General features: G+C 31.3%; 2 protein-coding genes across 2 annotated transcripts; both read right to left on the reverse strand.

Moving 5' to 3' along the window:
- Window positions 1–5,396: 5,396 nt before the first annotated feature.
- On the reverse strand, window positions 5,397–11,353 carry CDPK2 (calcium dependent protein kinase). Its single transcript, NM_001247855.2, is given in 7 exon segments — window positions 5,397–5,694; window positions 5,970–6,194; window positions 7,141–7,308; window positions 7,403–7,518; window positions 8,193–8,345; window positions 9,357–9,500; window positions 10,042–11,353. Coding segments are annotated over 7 exon segments (1,746 nt in total). The 5' UTR covers window positions 10,856–11,353; the 3' UTR covers window positions 5,397–5,568.
- Window positions 11,354–14,671: 3,318 nt separating this feature from the next.
- Window positions 14,672–22,411, reverse strand: PELOTA (protein pelota homolog). The gene is made up of 16 exons (NM_001279230.1): window positions 22,361–22,411; window positions 22,141–22,223; window positions 20,857–20,932; window positions 20,324–20,398; window positions 20,183–20,239; window positions 18,374–18,419; window positions 17,835–17,910; window positions 17,556–17,631; window positions 17,427–17,459; window positions 17,282–17,350; window positions 17,030–17,136; window positions 16,679–16,751; window positions 16,520–16,558; window positions 15,364–15,458; window positions 14,965–15,071; window positions 14,672–14,745 (listed from the first exon to the last, which is right to left on the reverse strand). Exons 1-16 carry the CDS (start codon window positions 22,409–22,411, stop codon window positions 14,672–14,674), a joined length of 1,137 nt encoding a protein of 378 aa, NP_001266159.1.
- Between the last annotated feature and the right edge of the window lie 2,666 nt (window positions 22,412–25,077).

The raw sequence follows: 25,077 nt of genomic DNA on the forward strand, positions 1-25,077 counted from the left end.
AGTTGACTTTAATTTTTAAAACGATCATTTATTCTTTCTGAAATGTTTAATTTAGTCAATATTTTCATTAATGTGAGCAAATATGAATAGATTTGAAATGGGGAAAATGATTCTTTTAGTTTTCTAAAAGGGTAAATATTTTAAAACAAATTTAATTTACCAAAAAAAAAAAAACTCCAAAATCATTAGGAAAAAATATTACACTTTATGGACCATTTATAATGCAAAAAATATTACACTTTCCATAAGGTGCATGATCCTATTTTAATTTTTAATTCTTTTTTTTCCTTCCACTCATTTATTATTGGGTCCAAACTTAAAAAAAGAAAAGAAAAGAAAAAAGTGTCAATATAATTATTGGATTATTATCTATGACAAGGCAAATAAAATGTGAAAAAACTTGCCAATAAATTCTCTTTTGAATATGTGGACAACAAGTAAGTACTTACTTTAGTATTCAATTTTATTTAAAAATAATGATATATTCAGTATAATTTCATGAATATAATTATTTTTTAAAAAAAATTAAGGAGAGTAAAGTGTATGTATAATTTATTTTTTATTTGAAAAGTAAAAAAAAAAGAAAGATATTTTCAATAGATTCTTATTTCAAAAAAATATCTAACGCGAATCGAAAAGAAATATTAACCGTGAAAGAAGTCATGATAATATAATACTAAATAGTATTCAATTTTGTATGATACTACTTTTTTAAAAATAATTTTGATATTATTTATTGTTTTTTTGTACTTTAACTATCGCATTATTTTGGTTTAATAGTTTCAATTTTCCAAATATGTGCATTGCATTTATCCTTTTTGTAGCATTAAAGATAAAAATAATAAATAACTTTTTAATTTATTAATATAATTTTAATAAATAAAATTATTTAATACTTATTTATTAATAAAAATAATAAATATACGATAAAATTAATTAAAATATGCATAAATTATTTCGAATATCACGATTTTAAAGATATTATCTTTTTGGAATACACAAAAAATGTGAAATTCCAACTTATCCAAATTCACGAATGCAGCTGTATATATATTTATATATCTTTCTCCAGCACAGACACAGCTTTAAATCTATCTACTTTCACATTTATTATTATTTGGATAATTAAAAAAAATATTATAATAGTTATTTTATTTTAAAAAAATTGAACAATGTATACGCAAATTCATATCGATATTTATTTAATTTAACAATTAACTTTCTTGTCAAGATAAATCATAAATTAAAATAAATTTAACAAATTTTTATGATTTTTTTAAATGAAAATTAAAAAAAAAAAAAAGCAGCCGCCTTTTAAAGAAAGAGATTTTTTTAAGAAACCAAAAAAATATATATAACCGACCTTTTATTTTTATCCACACACGTGAGTTCTACAAAAACACCTTTTTCTAGGTATGTGGGATTATTTGAATTAAATAATATATTTTTTTATTGATATTTAATAGAAAGTATTTAAAAAATAATAATATAATAATAATTAGTAATAATAACAGTTAATTAGAGTTATGCGGTTATTAATAAGATAGGAATTAGATATTTGAAAATTTATTTATAGGATTATTTAGTTATTTCACTTTTATCGTGCATAAAACTATACATAAATTCTAATAACTTATTCAAAAAATTACATGAATTAATATATTTTAAAAAATAATTACTAATTTTAGTGATATTTTCTGTTTATTTTCATTTATAGCAATACTATAATACATCTGTAATATGTATTAAAAGTGAATTATGTATGCAATATATTTGAATTATAATTATTTTTGAAATATCTTATGTTTGTTCGGTAAAAAAAATTTCACATTATATTATAAGTGTATTAAAATGTGTGATAAATGTATTATCCATTATTAAAATTTGTATTATATGTGAATAATAAATTATTCTTTGTAATATGTATTAAACTTGTATTATATATAAATTAAAAGTAATCAAGTGAAAAAAATATTATTGCTATAAATGATAAATACTTTTTTATTATAGTATATTTATGTAAGTTTCCCTAATATATATGCATATTAATTATGAGGTTTTAAAATTATAAATATCAAAATATCGAATTAATTTTATACATAATCCTAATCAATTACTAAATATAATATCACTTATACAGAATCTTATACATACATAATATTTATTCTAATCAGCTATTGAATGATTCTTCAGTAATATATATAGTTAATTTTGCACTAAAATATAACTATTTTTTTATGGAAAAATAACTTAAATACACAACTATAAGTTAAGTATTCTCTAATTGAATCAGTGTGTATAGTGTTTTAGACGATGCATTGATACATGAATTTGTTGTGTATCATAATGTTTTCTATGTATCATGCGGTTTTGAAAATTGTATTCAAAATAGATGATATAATCTTTGATTTTCAAAATTTGAAATTAATATTCAATTACGTGCTAATTTAACGCTGATTAATGATCTGTTACCGTAAATTATGCTATTTTAGTTAACAAGTTTAAATGTATTGTTTTTTCCCCATTTTTTTCTTAACAGTTTAAATTTACCATGTATCACTAGAGTCTAAAGTATCACGGAACAAAAATTTTAAGGAATTTTTAGTAAATACTAAATTTGTCGAGACAGAGTGTAATTATTGAATTACGCTATGGGATTCCTTAAATTTTTACTTTTTTTATTCTACTTTTCAAATGATGATTAAAAACTCATAGTACACCCAAAAATTAATAATCTCAACTCACTTAATTAGAATAAATAAATGATATTATAGGATTAAAATTTATATAAATTTGAGGTTGTTAAAATGGAGAATTAACAGGGGCCACTTTTATTTTCTCCACCACATTTTTTTTTTTGTAATTTGTAAATATTCCAATGTTATCAACCATGCTTTTTAAATGTTAAATGGTTGGTATAAGCTTTATTTATTAATTTATTCGTTGACTAAGTAATCATCATTATTTTTAAAATTCGAATGGTCGAACTTTAACATTAATTAAGCAACCATTGACAATAATAAGTACAATAGACGGACAAATTTCATTTGGAGCTGATATATCCCTCGTCATGAAAGTAGCTTATATATGTCCTTATCGTCATACAAACAGTTCACATATATCACCGCCGTTAAAAAATGGCTTACATATACCCTTCATTTAACGGAAGTTAAAAAAATTATATTTTAAATTTATATTTATTACTTTGAATTTTTTTAAAAAAAATTATTTAGGGGTATATATGATTCTTCTATCAAAATTCAAGGTTTGTTTTTATTTTTTTCATGCATAAATTATTTTTTGACTTCTTTTATTATAATTATTTGAGTTTCTTATTTTTATTCTTATTTTTTTTCTTTCATTCCTTAGTTTAAAGAAAAAAAGTTAAACTATTTTTTTGTCTATATTGTAATTTGATTTTTGTATTCGAAGAAAAAATTTGGTCATCTAGAATAAGTTTTAAACATAAATAAATTAAATTACCAAAATAATAATTCTAAATTAGTGATTGAAACAAAAAAAAAAGTCAAAAAAAGAAAATATGTTTGATGATGATTAAATTTACTCACATGAGATTATATTTTTTAGAAAAAAATAATAAAAAGTAAGATTAATTTTTTTTTCATTTTCGTTAGAGGAAAAGGGTATATATGAGTCATTTGTTTATAAGTAAGGGTATATATGAGTCACTTTCATAACAAGGGGTAAATCAGCTCTAAATAACAAAGTTGAGGGGTACATCAAATCCTTTTTACCTAAGTTACTCAATATCTCAAAACAAACGATCATTTATTTTGGCCACATATTTTCTCTTATAAAAATTAAAATTGCCCTATCACCATCTATGCCTTTTAAATGTTAAATGGTTGGTACATACAATCTTTAAAATTTTTATTCATTTACTTACTTATTATTCCTTGACTAAGTAATCATCATAATTTTTAAATTTACAAGTCCTTGTCAAGTGTGTAACTTTTCCTTGTTATCTCTATATGCTTGTCGTCATGCGTGTTTACTTATTTAATTTTATTATAATTTAAGTGTTTATTTGTATATATTTAAAGTTGAAGGACATAAACATCAATTAAAGTCAAGATAAAGAATATGTTTATATATTATGTCTTATTTTAATTTATATATAGTAGATGCAGATGTTGAATCTCTTCGACTTCTTCGTCAATCGAAGAAAAGATTTTTAATTCAAGTCCTTCTAATATGTGATACATTTTTTTTATAGTCATTTTTTTTAAAAAAATAAACACTTTATATTTACTTATTATTTAACTTTAAAATGTCAATCTTACCCTTAATCAGATAATTCATACGAATATCTATGACTTGTTTTAAATCTCAAATTTCATGAGTTTTTTTTTCTTCTTAAATTTCATGTCAAGTCAAATAGTATTACATAAATTAAGACAAATAGAGTATGTATTTTAATTAATCTTGACACGAACCACAAGAGCCGAGAAAAAAAATCATCCGAAAATTCACAGGTTTAACTAATCTTAATTTACGTCGAATTGGACCCGCAAGGAAGGTAAATAACCAATTCTAAGGGGATTATACACACTTTTATTGATCAAACTCAAGATTTTCGAAATAAAAAAATTTCGATCGTTTCATCGTAATCGGAATAATATTCATAAAACTAATTTAGTTCATTTGTTGACCCCAACAACCCTAAGTCAATAGCACATGGGACATTATAATGGCCCTATTTGATTGTTCTTATTCAATAAATGTAGTAGAGCTTGCTAGACACACAACATGCTAATATCATTTGCCTCTTCTCTCTTTTCGAGACGAATTCAGAATTTAAAAGTACATCGATAATTATTTGATTCATGATTAAGTAATTTTTAAATAATTAATGAATTTTCCAATTATAAATTTGAGTAAAAATTATTAACTTCACGTAAAATCTATAACCGACCTTCTAGATCCGCCCTAAATCCTAAACAAAATGATTTATATTTAGGAGTTGGAATATTGAAGCATGGGAACTTCACTCATTGCACATTGCTTGCTCCCCCACTGTTTTATTGGAACTTGTAACTTTAGACACATATTGTATGGTTCACTACACACCATATATTTACTACTCTCTCCGTTTCAATATATTTGTCTGGTTTTGACTTGATACGAAATTTAAGAAAAGTAAATACCAGTGGTTTAAAATATAACAGATCAAATACACACCTGTAGTAGCTCAGTGTTACTACCCTTGATCACAAATATACAATTAATCGCGATCTAAAATAAGCAACTTAGAGAGAAGAATCGAGTTGTACCTGCTCATCGATACATATTATACTTCAACGTTCTATAGGTGCAAAGTTGCAACGTCGCGTAATTATGTGACAGAAGTTTGTTGCTATGCAACATATTGACAGTTATCAATGAACACTAGTATTGCAGAAGCAAATGTTGAGAAAATTTTGCAGAAACTGGGAGAAATGTTCACTGATGTGCATTGAAATAGCAAAGTTGTTGCTTTGACAAGCACTAGTTTCTACTATACAACAAAACTAAAGGAGGGGGATGAAAGGCAAAGGCAAAGGCTCTCTAAAGTTTTAGAACGTCTCTAAATCCGGTGCTGAAACTGTGTTCTAGACCTTTCTTGCCAACACCACTAGCCGGATGTCCCTTTTGCATCATCGCGACAAACTCATTGTAATCAATGCGTCCATCCTGAATTTTTTTTTTTAAACGAAAACTCAAAATTTTACCATGAATGAAAATCACACACTAAAGAAGCTCGTCTTTGCTCGTATAAGCATCATCATTTTATGGTAACATCATACAAAGAAGTCATTACTGCATATCCTTCAAACTTAAGTATGATTTCAATAAAGTCATTGACAAATGCCAACGGTTAAAGAGCATACGAAAATCTCGTAAGAAAAACTGGCAAATCATGTATGACGTTTCATATTAAAATCAAGGAGAGCAAGAGTAGAACTTACATTGTCCTGATCAGCATCTCTGATCATATCTTCCAGGTGGACGTCACCGATGCCAAATTCCTCACAAGCTTGTTGAAGCTCGTCTGCGGTGATGTAGCCACTTCCATCTTTATCAAAGTAAGAGAAAGCAGCAAATAGATGATCTTCTCTTTCAATTTTGTTGAAATGTAATGTTGCAGCTATAAATTCCCCATAGTCAATTGTGCCGCTGTTATCAACATCTGCCTGCAATTTCGGACAAAACGAGGAGTTACATGAGGTCACTATCAAATTGGTTAAGCATGAGATGTAAGAATGTCATGACGCTAAACGAATCTTAAGATTTAGGTTTATACAATTAGAAACCAACATAGAGAAAAGAGGATATTCAAAGGCTAAATCGTTCCGTCTTGCTTCTTGCCCACATTGACTAGATCAAATGTAAGCTGACGAGCACAATTTTTATTTCCAATTGACTAATATTAGCTTTCATACAATCCCCTTCACCTTTTAGCAATCGAACTCCCAAATATACCCGTCAGGCGAAATTTACTAATTGAGGCTAGTTGTTGTTATTGTAATTCTCAACAATCTATCCAACTACTGCATATACACAAATAATTTCCTTAGACCAAAAAATACAAGTAAGAAACAAGGGAACTTTTAAGTTTCTATGTGGGTCTTCCGTTTAAAATGGTAACAATATATATTTCACTAGCATTAAGGAAGTATTGGATACCATATTTTTACAATTCGTCTTAGCAAAAACAGAAGAAATACATTCACTTGTTCATTTTGTTACTTCCTTTGGGTAAAGAAGAGGTCGCGTAAGTAATTAACTAATTATTTTCATCATTATTATGACATAGGCATACATTGTTGTTATTTTTCTCCGGTGTACACATTTCTTCACATGATACAAATGGCATTGAGAAATTAGCAATGATCTTTCGTGAGGAACATTTGGAGGAACTTACGAAACTAATAATGAAAGATCTTAAATACTTCCTCCCATTTTTGTTGTCCCTCAAACACATAAATCATGTTTCTTCATTCTTATTGCGAGATCAAAATCTTACTGAAAACGGGATATTAATTAGCTTATTTAGATGATTCTACCCATGAAGGTTCTTAGCTTGACTTGAACTGAAATATCTATCTACCAAGGTCCACTTGACATAAGATCACTTACTGCTTGCATAAGATCATAGATCTCGGATTCCTTGAGATTAGCGCCAACTCTTTTTAAACCAACTTTGAGCTCCTCAAAAGTTATTTGACCACTATTGTCTGTATCAATCATCTTGAACATTTCTTTCAGACCGGCAATTTCTTCTTCAGACAGGCTTTCAGCAATGACCTGCAAGAGACACGTAATTCACAATATTAAGCAGACTCATTTCAATCCACAGTTTGTATGATTCTCGGATGTATTTGTGAATCTATAGACTCACTCTCAAAGCCATCTTCTTGAGCTTGTTCATTGCAGAAAATTGTTTCATTCGACTTAGAACTGCAGAATCCAAAGGCTTATCTGGAGCCACACCATCAACTTGAACCCAGCGATGGCCTGCGGAGGTATCAAAATCACCCATTAACTTTTATCCAAATTCTTCATCTTGAGGGAAATTTTTGCAATAGGAAGGGGATTAAATTAATTTCATAGGATTCTAGCAATACAAAATATTAACCACAAGGGCAGAGTTTAACTTTCTCCATTACATTAGCACTATTACATGATCAATTATGAAATAGACTATATGATAGAGGAAATTTTACTGAGTATTCAGTATTGGAATAAAACAAGCGGAATTACAGCACAATGATGCACTCCCTTTGTTTCAATTAATTTGTCTGCTTTGACTTGGCACAAAGTTTAAGGAAGTAGAGAAGACATTTGAACCTTGTGGTCTTGAACATGTCATGTTGAAAGTTAGAATTGAAGAGCAGCTAAAAAAGGAAAGAAACATTCTTTTTCAGAGGGACTGAAAAGGAAAGTAAATAAACAAATTGAAATGGAGGGAATTGTACTCATATAGCCAGCCTCACTCACAGCCTATAAGAATCTTTATCGTTAGCATATGAATTATACCTTTCCTCTTCTCGCTACTACTTACTATTACTAGTGAATTACCAATGTAGAATGTAAAACCATTTCCCACTAAAATTTAACCCACCATCATTTAAACAGGTAGACTTGTTAAACTCAAATATCAGATAGGACAAACTGTTGAGAATACTTACACAAGACTTCATGAGCAGTCAAACGTTTTTTGGGATCTCGAACAAGCATTCCCCTAACTAAGTCTTTTGCATCTTCTGAAATACTAGGCCATGGATCTGACGAGAAATCGAGATCACCATGCAGGACTTGTTCAAATATCCCTTGCTCATTTTCTGTATAATATTATATATTAGTAAAGAGAAATCATACGAAAAGATAAGACATCATTGGCAGAGCTACATTTGGTTTCCAACAAAAAACTTTCACTTTCTTTCCCTTGCTGACAAAACTGGTTTAGTTTATGGAAATAGATCTGATTTTGAATATGCAGTTATTCTTTTTATATAAAGTGCATGCATATAAAGGAAGTTCCCAATTTTCTGGTGATTGCCCTCGACGCCTTAAGGGTCAGCAGCAGCAGTTGACACAAAGGTAGCAAGAACTATGGAAATCTCAGCTGATCACAAGAAGAAGTTAGCTTTGGGCTCCCATGGCCATAATCGCTCGGTCATGTGGGATGGCACATGCAACACAGTGAAACTTGAAAATTGACTTGTGGATCGTGGTAATGGTATTCTGGTACTTAATTAAAGGGGTGATCTTGGATTGTGGTGATCGACCGTGTGAAACTTAGTTCAAGGGGGAAATTGTTGGGTGTGCGATCATAGTCCCTCATTGGAAGGTGAAAAATGTCGGGAACTACATATAAGGTGTAGGGATATTCTTAATGGGGTGAGCTTTTTCGGGAAAAATCAATCAGGTTTGGCTCAAAATGGACAATATCACACCAAGTTGAAATATTACTATTCATGAAAGGAATCTTGTGACAGGATCCTATCAAGTATCAATTAAATGGTAATATGATTATGGTAGCGCTAGCCCCACGATTCGAGGTCCCGGGAAATGGAGTATTCAAACTAGGAGTTCCCCCAAAGCTTTGAGAATATCATATCATCTTTTTCAGCAAAATTAACACAGCACGAAATTTTCCTCTAGGATATTTTGACAAGACCTCGGCATTCTCGCTTATGTTATTAAGTCTCACTAGTCTTCCGGGTCTTGGGCCTATTACCAGAGATCCCATTAATATGGTAGGCTTTGATGATCACCGAGATAATTTTGGAGAATTGAACAGAGAGAATTGCAAAAAAAAAGTAAAGAAAACAAGTATCCTCAAATCTCACCAGCCCAGAAAGGAGGCACTCCACTTAACAAGATGTAAACAATCACACCAGCACTCCAAACATCAGCTTCAGGACCATACCGCTTTTTGAGAACTTCCGGTGCAACATAATAAGGACTACCAACAACATCAGTAAATCTCTCACCTGCAAAGGATACATCCATAAATAGTCTGTTTCAGAAAATTATACATTACAACTAATGAACAACATAGCATAGAGGAGAAAGAGCTTCAAATTGCATCAGACGAGGTCTATCAAGAGAAAAAAAAGATGGCAGCTCGGTGCACTAAGCTCTTGCTATGCACGTGGTCCAGGGAAGATCCAGACTAGAAGGGTTATTGTACGCAACCTTGCCCTGCATTTTCTGCAAGAGGCTATTTCCACAGCTCGAACACGTGACCTCCTAGTCACATAGCAACAACTTTACCAATTACGCCAAGGCTCCCCTTTTAAAGGTTTATCATGAGAGTTCAATACAATATGAATGCCACTGGATTAAATCAAAGTGCATCTAAATCAAGATACAGTCCTGGACAAAGTCCAACAGAATCTGCATCATGAATACCAAGAACTAACACATAAAATTCATGAATAGTACACGTCAATTCTCATTGATGCTCATTAATTAAGACGGTATCTTAAAGCAGCTTCCACAAAGTAACTACAAACTAATCAAATTAAGTACCTGGTTTGAAGAAAACTGACAATCCAAAATCAATAGTTTTGAGAAGTGAATCCTCCTTCTGATCAACAAAAAGGAAATTTTCAGGCTTAAGATCACGATGCATGACACTCAGCGAATGACAAGCTTCAACAACTCCAAAAATAGTCCTTGTGAGCTCAGCTGCTTTTCTTTCTGTATAATGCCCCCGCTGAATAATCCTATCGAAAAGCTCACCTCCAGCACACCGATCCATAACTACATGAACAGCTACCGCATCCTCATAAGCCCCTTTTATCGATATAACATTCGGATGCCCTGCTAAGTGATGCATTATCTGAATTTCCCTTCTAACATCTTCAACATCATCATCTGTCAACAACTTCCTCTTAGCAATCGATTTACAAGCATACTCTTTCCCTGTCCCTTTTTCGACACATTTAAATGTAGTCCCAAATTGTCCTTGTCCTAATTTCTTCCCTATACTGAAAAACTCCTTTAAGTTGCCTGTTTTCTTCTGTAACACAGAATCAGTCTTAAGTCCTGCACTACCTACCCTCTTCATCTCTACCGCCTTCTTAGGCTTTACCGGTTCCTCTTCCTTCTTCACCGGTTCCACTTCCTTCTGTTCAGACTTAGGCATTGTCATCTGTTCAGGTGCCCTATTTTGAACTACCAAATCAGGGTCTTTCCCAGATTCTACTGTTCCACCCCTACTACTTCCACCATTAGTGGTGGAACCAGAGTCATCCGGCACCCGAGCCGGCCACATTGCAGCTGAAACAGACTGCAAGAACCTATTTCTAGAAATACTAGGTCCAACACAAGTGTTCCCCATTTGACACTAATCTCAAAATCCAATCTTTCACTTCCCCAACGGTTCAATATCTTATATAATTACAAACATAGCTCTATAATGGCCACTCAAAATCAACAAGATCTTGATAATTTCAATCAAATAATCAAGAAAAAGTCAAACCCTTCTCTATCAAACACAACACTAGTCAAAAAAGTAGTAAAATCAAGAACTTGTTCCACTTCAAGTATAGCAAATCAAGAAACAAGAAGAACCCAAAAACCTATCTAAGTAAGAATACAAGTTCATGTAATTAGCAAAATAACTATGCACCCATTGATAAGAAATTGAATAAGCAATCCAAGTAGATAAATTAATCAAAGAAAAAAGACAAAGCAAAAGCCAAATAATCCCAAGAATGATAAAAAGTCTTGATCTTTGGATAAATATTCAGAAATTTTTGTTATTACATTTGAGGAAGTCAAAAGAACAGCTTAGTGACCAAGGTAAGAAAAGAAGTTTCTCAGCATAACAAATGAAAATTGGTCTGTAAGGGTTTATGTTATTTAATTAATAATTTAAAAAAAGGAAAAAAATAAATAAATATATATATATATATATATGATTTTCTCCATTTCGTGTCTGATATCTATATTCGAGTCCAATTACATTCGAATTCGTCTCCAAAAGTCACTCTTTAGGTGTAAAGCACTCCCTAAAATAAGATGACTCCCTACCCAAGAATTCGAACCCGAAAGCTGATTAAGATTGAAGGACTCCCTTTGTCTCGATTTATATGATACTTTTTGTTTTTCGAGAGTTAAACAATTTTAAGTTTGACCGATTAATCTTCATATTTGTTTGAAGAAATGAAATTTATATATTTATAAACAAAGTAAAAAGTAATATAAATCATAATAGTTGATAGTTCAAAATATTTAAAAGATTTATAAAAAAAATTACTATAAAATGCAGATTCATTTAAATTTCAAAATCTAAAAATTAAGTGTTACATAAAACGAAACAAATAGCAATATATATTTATTACACGTTTTTCCATAAATATGGTTAGTTGCCATATAATTATAAATTAGAAGAGACCCACAAGAAAAACGCGTTTTGGTTGGATATTCATAGGATTATTTGTGTCAACTTTGGTGGGTTTGGCCAATATTTACTTTAATTTTACTCTTATATTTATTTATCATATATCGTATCGGAATATGACACAAATAAAATAGATGTCTGTCTCTAGAGTTTTGTATGATAAAAAAAATTATTTTATTTAAATTTAAAGATAAGTTTTATAAAGTGATTGATTGGACTCCTTGTTGCATGGACGAGAGCGTTGTCAGTCAAGCACTCATATGCTGAAAAGATGCATGTTGCGGAGGTATTGTTGAGATGGATTGATGTGTGGGCATACTAGGAGAGACATAATTAGGAAGTGGTCTTTGTTATGGACAAGATGAGGGAAGCGAGACTGAGATGGTTTAGGCATGTGAAGAGCGAGAGGATGGTTGTAGAGGGTACATATGCAGAAGGGTAGAGGTACATCGAAAAAGTATTGGGGAGAGGTGATGATATAGGACATGACACAACTTCATATTACCGAAGGCGTGACTCTAGATAGAAAGGAATAGAGGTCGTGTATTAGGTAGAAAGGTTAGTAGGGTTAGAATGTTGTTTCGCTTCGCTTTTGTTATCTGTCGGCATATATATATATATATATATATATATATATATATATATATATATATATATATATATATATTACGTATTGTGTTTCAATTATCACGTTATTTTGTTGTTAGTATTGTTTCAGTCTTGTAGGCTATAATGTTGCTTTTCATATTAACCCCGTTATGCTTTTTTACCATTTTCTTTTTTTTACTGAGGTTTGATGCAATTGAACAGAGAATTTTTCGAGAATAACTTTTCTATTTTCACAAGACAGTGATAAAATCTACGTATACTCTATCGACAAACCCCACTTAGTGAAACTTCACTGCGAACGTTACTAATGCTATTTATCTACCATGAATGTTTAACTTTATTAATGCTATTTTTTCCTATTTGTTTCATTATAGTTGAAATTAAATAATTGAAAAAAAAATAGTATAGTGTGGGCCTATTCAAAATCCACAATTGTTGCCGGCAAATACGCAGAAAATCAATACACAAAATGCAATTTATGTATCAGTATTTAATAAACAAAATAACTTTAAACTATAAAAAAGAAAAAAAAATATGTATCATAATTAAATAATATCACCATTAGTGAAAACCTCCACTACTTGAAAAGAGAAAAAGGACAAATATAAATCCAAACTATCGTAAATAGTATGTAAATATCTCTTCGTCATATTTTAGGAACATTTTTGCCCCTGTCATTCAAAAACTAGAGCGTATATGCTCTTCGCTCTAACGGAAGACTAAATAGAGAAACATAGCACAATCTGATCTGATGTCGAATTGATGGATAAAATTATAACAGGTTTATGTCAGTTAATATTAAGGGTATCTATGCTCTAATTCTAATGTCCCTAATGTATGACGGAAGGTATCCGCATGCCATTTACGATATTTCAGGAATATATTTATCCTTTTTTCCCATATGAAAATTACATAACCAAAATTATTTATTTATTTTTATATTAATTCTTATTAATGAAAATTTTAACTCCGCTATTAATCGTATTAATGGTGCATGAATTCCTTTACTATGATTTTCCAACCTATTTTCATAAATAATAACGTAGAGAAGTTGGTTTACTAAGACGGCAAGTAATTATTTATTCTTGTCATGTTTTTTTGGTGCTCCTATAAAAAAAATAAAATAAAATAATTATGCAAGGTGTAAACTCTTATATAAAAAGGGAAATCAAACTATCGTAAATGGTATGCAAATATCTTCCGTCATATTTTTGGTACATTGATGCCCTTGCTATCAATAACTAGAGCATATATGCCCTTCACTCTAGCGGAATACTAAATAGAGACACGTGGCGCAATCTTTCTATCGATCCGATATCGGTTCGGTGGATAAGATTATGACACATGTATATCCGTTAGTATAAATGATATATATGGTCTAGTTTATGGATGATAGGGACACCAATGTTACTAAAGTATGACGGAGAGTATCTGCATTCCATTTACGATAGTTCGGAAATATATTTGTCCTTTTTCCCTTAAAAAAATCAACATGCTTATATATAAGAAAAAAATAATTAAGATGATTAAGAGCATTTCCGTTCTCATTGACACGATGCAAATCTGAATTAGCCAATGCAAATGTGAATTAGTCAAACCTAAAATAGTTAAGAGCACTTCCGTTCTCGTGGATCCTACACGATGCAAATCTGAATTAGTCAACCCTATGCAAATATGAATTAGTCAAACCTAAAATAGTTAAGAGAGTTTCCGTTTTTAATCTTACACTATACGAATCTGAATTAGTCAAAAACCTAATATATACGGGTTGATGATTTGACAAACAAAACACAAACATAATAGGTACCAAACTAAGCATATAATAAGCAGAAAAAAGAGTACATAAAACCTGAGAAACTATGAACAACCAGAAAACTTTATCTAAAAGCCAACATATTCGATGAAAAATATCGTTACACTGATATAGTACACCTCGATAATCGACGATATATTACATTTCAATTAGTAAAAAAAAAAAAAAAACGAATATACAACACGCGATACGCAACATCAGTCGATGATGTTACTTCCACTGCTAGAAAAACATTACAGTTTCTGTGTATTCACTTCATTTTATAGTGAATAGTCACATTTTTAACAGTGCAGATAACATTCATTACCGATGAACGATCATTTCATCCATCACATCTCAATGTCTTCCAGCTCCGGCAAAGGAAAACGAAGGATTGCAGCAATGCCGGTTAGCTGATTCAATTCTGTGACGAAAACCAAAAGTTGTTTTAATCAGCCTTGACAAATATGCAGTAAAGAACGTGTGTTCGTAGGAAGGAAAAAGGATTTGAAGCGACTATGGGACAATGAATATGTGCACAGAAGGAAAATACCATTCTAAGCATTACTAGGGGGCGACAGGGAAAGGCAGAGATGAAAATGCTGGGAGGAAAAAGAAATTAACAGGAATTGTATATACTCACGTTCTCCGGAGACATGCATTGACGAGAAAATGAGAGCAGTACCACCTGAATCCTTGACTGAATCGACCAAATTAGCATACTTTTTCCTCGTTTCTACATCAGAACTCCTGTCAACAGATCAAAAGAAGTTGGATATTTCTCATGTACGATATCAACCAACTATATATATACAGCACGAGTGAAATGGCCCATACATAACTGGTTGAGATTTGAAGATAGTTATACATGTTTACATATTATCCTATGAACCAAAGATGTCGATTTTAAAAGCTAAGCACGTAAAAAGAGATACTTATGAACTTGAAATATGCCACGAGTTGCAAATTTATATCAAGCTATATACAGTTTAATTTTATTGCTCATAAAGCCCCCATTAACCTGGGACCATAAGATACTCACCTAAAGAGCTCGTCAGTAATGAGAAGTGTCTGAATAGCCAGACGCTCATGGGCAACTTCAACATGCTTTGGTCCATAGCATGCACGATCAGGATCCTAGAGAAGTCCAAATAAAGTAACTTCAATTTTCACAAGTTTCGGGTAAAGAAACACACTACAAGGATCTATTTGTTGACAACTGGAAGTAAACTTCATGCAGGGGCTCATTAATATAAATGTTAAGAGATCCAGAAAAAGGGACATGACTACATTTATTGCAAGAAGTTATAACAAGAGAGGGAAAAAAGTTTTTAAATAAAGATGTTATCCTTCTTAGTTTCTTCAGAAAGCTTGAAAAGCGGTATCATAAATATCCAATTAATATCATAATTCATGAAATATGCGGGGCGGGGCGGGGGGTTCAAACAAGCACTCGCTCTAGCAAAAGACCTCTACATCTAGCATCCCTAAATTATGTAATGTAACTATAGTTTTTAGACCTAAATATCCTTAAAACCAGAAAATCAAGCACACGCATATTTTTAATTAAGACTTCCTTATCGTATTTTCTGTCTGCAAAAAAGTAAAGGAGAGGGCACATCAGATGATAAATTCTCTCGTACCGATATGGCCAAAGCATTGAAGAGAGATACTCCTATTACTACAGTAAAATTGCATATAAAATCAAAAGATGAAAGAACACAACTGAGATGCCCTAAAATTTAATAGAAGTTCAAAGTTGTTGATGATTGGATATCTGAGAATTATGACGGATCCTTGCTGAAAATAAATTCAACCAAGGTTGGTTGCAAATGAATTTTCAGCATTCAATTGGTAGAAAGGCCTAAAAAAAGGCACACGCAGAGATAACAATATCACCAGCTGCCCATCATAACACAACGTGTCTGTTCTTAATCTAGAAATATTTCAGATTAGTCCACCTCTCCTTAAACAGGGATATCCGTCATGCATAGTTAAACACCTCAAACTTTTATTTGAAACTCTCAGGCCTCTTACAGAACCCAAGATAACCGATAAACACCAAAAAAAGCAAACAAATAAATTCAAAACCAAACAATCTGTGTTTACTCTTAGCATATGATAGATAAAAATCTGAAACATCCAAAGTTATTAAGAAAAATATAAATAGAACATTGAGACCAAGGATAGAACCTAACATTTGAAAGCATGTTGAAAAAATCCTTTAGGGCTTGAACCTGATTAAGATTGGAAGAGAAAGGAAAACAGTTATTCCCAAAAAATACGAAAAAAGACTTGAACAAACACAAGAATAAAGATTAAAGATCATATCAAGTTGGACAAGGGTCAGAAGGTACCTCTTTGGCAGCTTTTGTATCTTTTATCATAGTCATTACATTTGGGGCATCCATAACCTCTTTCAAACTATGTCTGTAAAACGAGGGAAAAAAAAAACTCTCGGCCTTAAACACCCGTGCTGGATAATAATTGAACTTTTACATATCAACTACAATAGACAAATAATAAAGGCGATTTGTACTAAAATAGCAGTACTGACGAGAGAATCGCGTACACAAAAATGTATTGCTACATATTAGTCAATTTTAGACTAGCACGCATGTCTAACATCATATGGTTTGCACAAAAATGTATTGACTCGTTTTGAGATGTCAGATGAAGGGCAAGGAGAGAGAGAAAGAAGGGCATACTTGTATCCCGAGGTTGTATGGACAAGAATTATGCGTGACTTATTTTCTATTATAGGTCTTAGTTGCTTCCTCTCGGCTTCCAACAACAGGTGACGATGAAACTGATCCTGCACATTCAACACAAAAAAGTTTAAATGTCACAACTGAATTAACATATGCATAGTACAGATATAATTAGATATGCAAGTTCTACCCCTTGTAACATAGCATAAAAGTATGACTAGCTAAGAAGTGTAACTATACAAAAAATACCTTGGTGAATCCTGGACTTGCAATCACAGCACAGCGAACTACTTTGAAATCAACATGCTTGACAAAGGCCTGCAACAGAAATAAGAACCTATAACATATTGCTTCTGGAAATTAAGCAACATCAAGAAAGTTGACAAAAGTCTACCTGTAGAACATTGTCAAAGAATTTATTTAACGCCTGCAAATCAAAATTAAGAACACAATTTCACTTGACGTCATGTTCAAAATAATTAAATTATACAAAAGATGAAACAAAAAGAAGTAAGAGACTCACCTTATCATAACCTGCAATAGCCGGTCCATGCTTGCGCGGTATAGAAGACTCTATACGAGAACGGGTGATAGTCACACTGTTCAGACAACAGTAACAAGTACATAAGGTAAAATTATGCCATACAATCTAGTTAACACTTAACTCAGCCTCAACATATAGAAATTCTGACATAATCATTCGACTTTTAAACTATTACATCTCGTTTAAATACAAGAAAAGGAGATGCTCAAGATCTGTTTAAAACTTGTATTCATAGGACTATGAGATTGTCAAGCTTACCTTTTACCAATAAGAAGAATGTGTGCCAATCCTTCTTGCATCAGAACCACAGCCAGATCAGCACTTGCAGATGGATCTGAATCATCAAAAAGGAAAACCGTATTCAGCATATTGAAACGGTAAATCTAAGAGCAGTACAAAGTTACAAACACATATCCATGTTGGAATCAATATAGCTGAATATCAACAATTATATAGGAAACTTCTCATCAGTTCAAAAGCACTCTGCAACACACATGTACTTGCAGCGAATAATCATGTTCTCACTGCAAGTGTACGAGTAAAGAAGAAAACCTCTGCAACATAAGGGCTAAAAGACACCTAGACTGAAACAATCCATCTAAGAATAATGCACCTATAAAGTGGTTTCACAATCATGTCAATGTACTAAAAAGAAGCAGCAACATGTTATAGAACTTGATAAGTTATGGATGAAAAGTCAGGCTATGAACTAAAATGCCTAATATTGCAGATAAAGTTAATGGCAACACTTGAACAAATAAAAATATAACTTTGTTAAAGTGCACTGTGAAAAATACCAGAAGCTTGACGAAGAACCTCCCGTGCCAGTGAGTCCCAGACCACCTAAATCAGATAATGCAAGTCAGAACTCATATATGTATAAGCTTTCGTATAAATCAACTATGTTCAGGTAAGACTAAGATTGAAACAAACAAGATGCTCATATATTTGCTAAACAAATAGAATATACAAAAATAATAAGGAAGATGACACAGGAAAATAACGATTACTTTGAGTAAAAATAAATTCAAAATAATTCATGTACATGCATTAGATAGGATTATACATAAACAAAAGTTTTAAATAAAAGCACGCATACCTTCTAAGAAATCTTATTTTGATAAGTTTATACCCTTTTAAGTAATAAATCCAGTAGTAAAAGAAATTATGGAAAATTTCATTCGACCTGTACCCGATCAATATAATTTCAAGTTCACATGTAATTCTTAGCCCAGACATCAAGTTCACATGTAATTCTTAGCCCAGACATTTTTAGGCATTTATATTTCGATTGGGATACTCCTCAATTTCCTATAGAAACCTCTAGTTACAACTACAAATGATTATCTCCTAATTCAACTTCTATGACTCATTAGCCTCTAATTATAAAAAGACACTTATTTAGTTATACTTAATCTATGCAGCAACTTTGTATAATGCAGAAAAAAATCAAGAAATCTTACCAAATTCCATGTACTCCTATGTGTACGAGAAGAATTTCCCCTACCTGAACTTATATTGTTGCATCACTTAAGTATATATTACCTAGGCTACACAAACCGTCACTTATCTTATCATGCCTCAGCCCTACCTGTGTTGGACGAACTAGGGGGCATAGATCCTTCAAACTACAAAGAAACAAGCTGAGAAAAGAAACTAGCCCCCTCAGACCAAAGTCCATAGAATGTATAATATAGGAGTTAATAATAGCTTAATAAGCATTAATGCTTTCGGATAATTTTCGAACCATTGTACACTTGTTTATGAGAAATCAACGACAATATACTTCGGGTTCCCTTTTTTGGTGTGTGCCGAAAATGTGTAGCTATTTCTTGGCTTATTTGGCATGGAATTAGTCATGATGATAACCAAGGTGGAATCATCATTAATGTAGAAGGGTTGTTCCATCTAGAGACAGAAAGGAGGTATCGTATGTACACCTTTCGTGCAGGATGTGAACTACGTCAAAGGACAGGAACACGAGATGCCTCGAAGGGGTGTCAGCGGCGGGACAACTGAAATTTAGCGGGAAAAATTAAACTTAGTTTCAAGTAACTGCACCCAAGGGGTATGGTCTAGCGGCCAATGAAGTGAGTTAAGAGTCATAAGATCTTAGGTTCAAATCCAACCAGAGGCGAAAAACACTAGACAATTTCTTCTTATTTGTCAAAACCTTGATGGAAAGAGTTACCCTGTAGGCGGTAGCTGTGTTGGTGGAAGTGGTCGAAGTGTGCACAAACTGGCCCGGATACCAAGGTTATTAAAGAAAAAAAAGGTACTCTTCTTCTTTTTCCGGGGATTTTATAATAATAATGTAAATTACATGAATAACTTTACAGATTTTTTTACTTGTTAGAGCCTAAGTTGCGGACTCTTCACTTACAATGCCGCACCCATGTCGGATATTCCAAAACACGCTATTTTTGGAGAATCCGACATGCACCAGTTGACATTTTTGAAGAGTCTGAGAAACATAGGTTAGAGCTGCAATCCTAAAGAACATATATCACCAGCTTGATAGCTTTTAAAGTGCAAATAATATACCTCAAAATTTTTAAAAGAAAACAGAGTGATAGTTGCAAAAGAATCAAAACACAGCATTGTACCTTTCTTAGCACAAAAGGTCTGTGTTGCTCAATTTCCAGAGTGTGAAAGGCCCCTATCTGCAATAAAATAATTAGATACATTTTTGTTGCAGCATCAATATTAGGAATTTATCCAAAAGGATTAAGTTGAAGAATACACACCTTTACATGTTCATTCTCCAGAATATTCTTCCCGCGAATACGCAAGGCAGAACCTTCTTTGTCATACTCCACATTCTAAAACACCAAATTGATTATATTATACCACATTGGAGTGGAATATATTCAAATAAAAACTCTAGAAAGAGCACTATCTATTTCCTACTTTCCAGTCACATTACAATTGTCATCATTACTATGGTAACAAAACTATCAACATCGCATTTATTGAGATTAGTTAGAAATGGAGCATTGTTATGTGACAATTTATCATGCATATGTCATACACGGGTTGTATTGATATCCTCAAAATTCATCAAACTGCCCAAAAATACTTCATCTCGACCACATTGGAAAAGGAAGACAAAGAAAAGTCTCCTCTCTATCCTTAGTAGATTCTTCTCTATAGTTAATTGATTTCAAAGTTTTATCTTTCAATTTATATTAAAACACCTTATGCTGGAAGCTAAAACAAAGTTCTAACCAAGGCCCGCACCCCACAACTGAATGATGCTGGATGTCTAATATATCCTTACCTCAACTTTAATTTCCAATTTCAGTTTCACTCGTTCAGCATCTCTTCCTCCAGAAGCAGCTTCCCTCAGGACCTTCCTACAAGAAATTACAAGCAAAATTTAACCAGCTTCCAGTAGGTTGTGTTGTGACAAGCTAAACCGTGTTAACAATCAGCAAAGACCCACATAGCATAATTTGCAAAAGAAAGTTGCTCTCAACATTAAAAAAGAGTCTTCCCCTAAGCTTTAAGCAAAACAAATATAACAATACTATTATCAACCTGTGTAATCAGTAGAGACTCACACTATGCTCAAAATCCATTTTCCTTATAGTAACATTGTCATTCACAATTTCAGCAAACAACAATAACAACAACACCTCAGTCCAAGCAAGTTCAGGTCGTATAAATGAATCCTCACTGACCATGTAACTCCACAGTTTATATAAACTCATCTCAGGCCAATTTAGACAAATTTAACTAGAATTTAGCACAAATCTGATTAGAGTCTAACTATTTATAGATTACTTTCGCACATCACAGAACACTACATTTTCTAAGAATTAGCTAATCAACGAATAAAACAACAAAAATTGATGCAGAAATTAGACATTTACGAGAACGAGAGCAATTAATATGTTATCCAAAAAACATAAATTTTCAATCAACTCAACAGGATGAGAAACATTAACAAGTGTAGAGAATCAACTATGTAGTTATAAACAAAGTAAAAAGCTCCAAGCTTTCGAATGAACAGAATTCGAACCTAATTAGCAAGTGACATCCATATTCAAATTAAAAACTCCATCTTTCAGGATCAAAATTTCTTTTTAAAAAAGGCAAGACGCTAGCTTTTTAGTAATTCTTGTAGCACCGATGAGAAACCAAATACTCCCCCTGTTTTAATTTGTTTATCCTACTTTTCTTTTTAGTTTGTTCCAAAAATAATGTCTCTTTCCTTATTTGGCAACTCTTCTATTCGACTTTCCACCTACCATATTTAATAGCACAAGATAAAAGACCAAATTCCGTACATCCCACAATCTCTTTAGTTTAAAGACCATGAGATTCAAAAGTCGTTCTTTACTCTCTTTTTTAAAAAACTCGTGACAATTCAAAACCAAACAAACAAATTGTAACGGAGTAAGGGAGTAGTATAAACTAAATGCTTCTTATAGTAAAAACATGTTTTTCTACAAAATCTCAAACTTATTACATACGCGAATAAAAATTACTTATTTATCCCAAAAAAATTGCTAATAATGCTAAGCCCTCACACTAATAAAATTGAGCAAAAGTGCAATACCTAACAGTAACAGCTAATACAGTATCACCTTCAGCTATCAGATTATAAGCAACCCATAGATCATCAGCTTCTTCTGGAATTATCTGTATAACACATGAAAATTAAAAAATAAAAAATACCCAAATCAATTTTAACGTTTTCTTCATCTGGGGTTTCAAAAAATCACGAAAATTACTCGAATTATAGATTTAAACAACAATTATAGAGATAAAAAAGTTACCTTTACACTACCAGAACCATCAGGAACAAAGTCTCTACGAACAATCTTCATATTGAATGAAACAAATTTATCAACTTAATGAAAAATTCAATAATTTTGCATGTAAATAGCAGAAAAAAAGATGAATTTAAACAACTTTTTATAGAATTTTTTTCGTATGAGATTTGCTTCAGTTCAATGGAGAAAAGACTTTTTATAGGTTTTAACGGTTTGTGTCCTTTTAATGTTTTAGGTTTTTCCTAACCTTGTTGAAGAAGGACTTGAATTTTTATTTTTTTGGGAGAAAATGACCAATATACCCTCAATTTTGCAATTTAAAATTAGTATATTTTTATTTTAAAAATATTTTTTTATATATTTGTTGTGTTATATATGATGTTTCTTTACCTTTTCTTTTAACAAATTTATATTTATGGATTTTTTTTTTTAAAAAAAAAAGTATATTTTTGGAAAACTTTCATAAATATGTAATATTAGAAAAGTATTTACCATTTATAGTAATAATTTTACTTTCACTTGATAATTTTTAATACATTTATAATACAGTTTTAATAAGAAGAATTTATAAAATACATATAATACAAGTTTTATTGGTGGATAAAACATATTAATACACATAATACAATGTGTCAATAGCTTACCAAACAAACATAATATATTATAAAACGGTTATAATACACATATATTTCATACATGATATACTTTTTAATACATAGTATTGCATTTATCATAGTATTGTTATATATGGCTATAAATGATAATAAACGAGAAGTATTGCTAATATTAGTGTTATTTATTAGTATCCCTTTAAGTAATTTTTTCCTATTTTTTTTTTTAATGTAATATGACTTTAAAAAAAAAATTGTCTCAACTAATTTTGTTTTGCCTCTTCCACTTGATTAGACCTGATTCAAATGAAAAATAAATCAATTTATGTCATACTTAATTAGTTATAAAAAAAATAATTAGGAGGAGACTGATGATGATGTTATCTTAGTATTGAAACAGGTGGATGAAGCATATATTTACATCTAGAGTTTTGTGCGATTAAAATGTAACATTAAAAGCTTAATACTGATTAGTAAAAAAAAATCACATGTTTAAAAATTAAACGTAGCAAAAATAAGGATATTAAAATAAACGTGTGTGCATTTAGAAGAAATAGGATCAAGAATGAAGTTATTGGAGATAAAGTGAGAATGGTTTAATTATGTGGTCGACAGGATGAGAGAGATGAGGCTGGGAAGGTTTGGACATGTGAAGAGAAAATGTATGGATACCCTTTCGAGGAAGTGTCAGAGGTTGGATATAGTAAGGTATCATAAGAGGTAGAGGTAGATTGAAACGATTTTTGGGTGAGCTAATTAGACTGAATATATAATATCTGCAGCTTACCGAGAACATGATTGTAGATACGAAGATATAAAGGTTGAGAATTAGGGTATAAAGTTAGCATGTAGTTGAGTATTGTCTAGTTCTCTTATCAATAGGTTATATCTTTTCGATTATCATATTATTTGGTGTTGCTACTTGTTGGCTTTTTAGTTATTTTCAGCATGTTTTTTTTTTCTCAACTGTTTTTGCCTTATATACTTGATTTTTGATATGTTTACTCCAATAAAGGGTTTAACGGAAACAAACTCTCTACCTTCACAAGGTAGGGTAAAGTTGTGTACACATCACTCTATTCAGACTCTACTTATGGGATTACGTTGTGTACGAGTATAAACCTCTAGTTTTTTTTTTCCTCTTTTGGTCCATGTTGGGCCCATGAGAAGCAATTTGAAGGGGACCATGATATTGGGCCTAAAATTGAGCCAACCATGACATTGGGCCTAATATTGGGCCAACCATAACTTCACAGTTCACATATATTCACTTGAATTTCGTTTTGTTGTCTTTTTTTTTTCATGCTCAAGAATGATGTATAATTTAGTGATGGATCCAAAAGGTTAAATTTATGTATTTTCAATCATATACTTCTTAATTTATTAGGTTCGAAATACATTATTATCTACTTATACATATTAACATAATTTTTTATTACAATTATAGGATCTGAAACAGAGTATCTAGGATTTCGAAAGGATGAGTGCACTACTTTGAAAAAATGAATCTACAATATAAATTGGACTAATTTGACCTTTAGATTCTTAACATCGAACCTACTAATAATATATATATATATATATATATATACACACACACTTGCAGTGCTAAAATAAATATAAGAATTACCAATATGACATTTGAGAATTTTGATTTATTAAAAAAATTGAAACGCCAAAAGTGTTATTTATAACTATTTGTAGAGGTCAATTTCAGACATGAAAAAAGTAATGTAGATATAAGATATATTACTACTAAGTACTATAGATGACACGTCCTTGATTTGAACTAAACTTATTGAGTTTTGTCTTATCCATAACTTTTGTTACGACTCTTTACTCACGTATATACACAGATAAACAGTATGCAAATTTCAAGATGGAGACAATAAATGTAGTAGTAAATACTCCTCAACTCAAAGGGTTTGAAGTTTGTCGTAGAAATATTTGACCGCTATTGAAATATAAATATCAAATATAAATATATATGATCTTTGTACTACAACTTTGAAACAAGAAGTGTACTACATTGAAATGACACTTCATTTTTAAAAGTTTTAAACCAAGTCACATGGTAAATGCAGAGTTATAGCTCAAAAGAACCAAGAG

This window comes from Solanum lycopersicum, chromosome 4 (genome assembly GCF_036512215.1).
Source record: "Solanum lycopersicum chromosome 4, SLM_r2.1".
Taxonomy (NCBI): Eukaryota; Viridiplantae; Streptophyta; class Magnoliopsida; order Solanales; family Solanaceae; genus Solanum; species Solanum lycopersicum.

Coding starts and splice junctions, on each gene's coding strand:
- PELOTA (NM_001279230.1), bottom strand. CDS start 22,411: ATGAAGATTGTTCGTAGAGACTTTGTTCCTGATGGTTCTGGTAGTGTA. Junction 17,911..18,373: donor GGTTCTTCGTCAAGCTTCTG/GTATTTTTCACA, acceptor TTGATGATTCAG/ATCCATCTGCAAGTGCTGAT. Junction 17,460..17,555: donor CTATTGCAGGTTATGATAAG/GTGAGTCTCTTA, acceptor TTTGATTTGCAG/GCGTTAAATAAATTCTTTGA.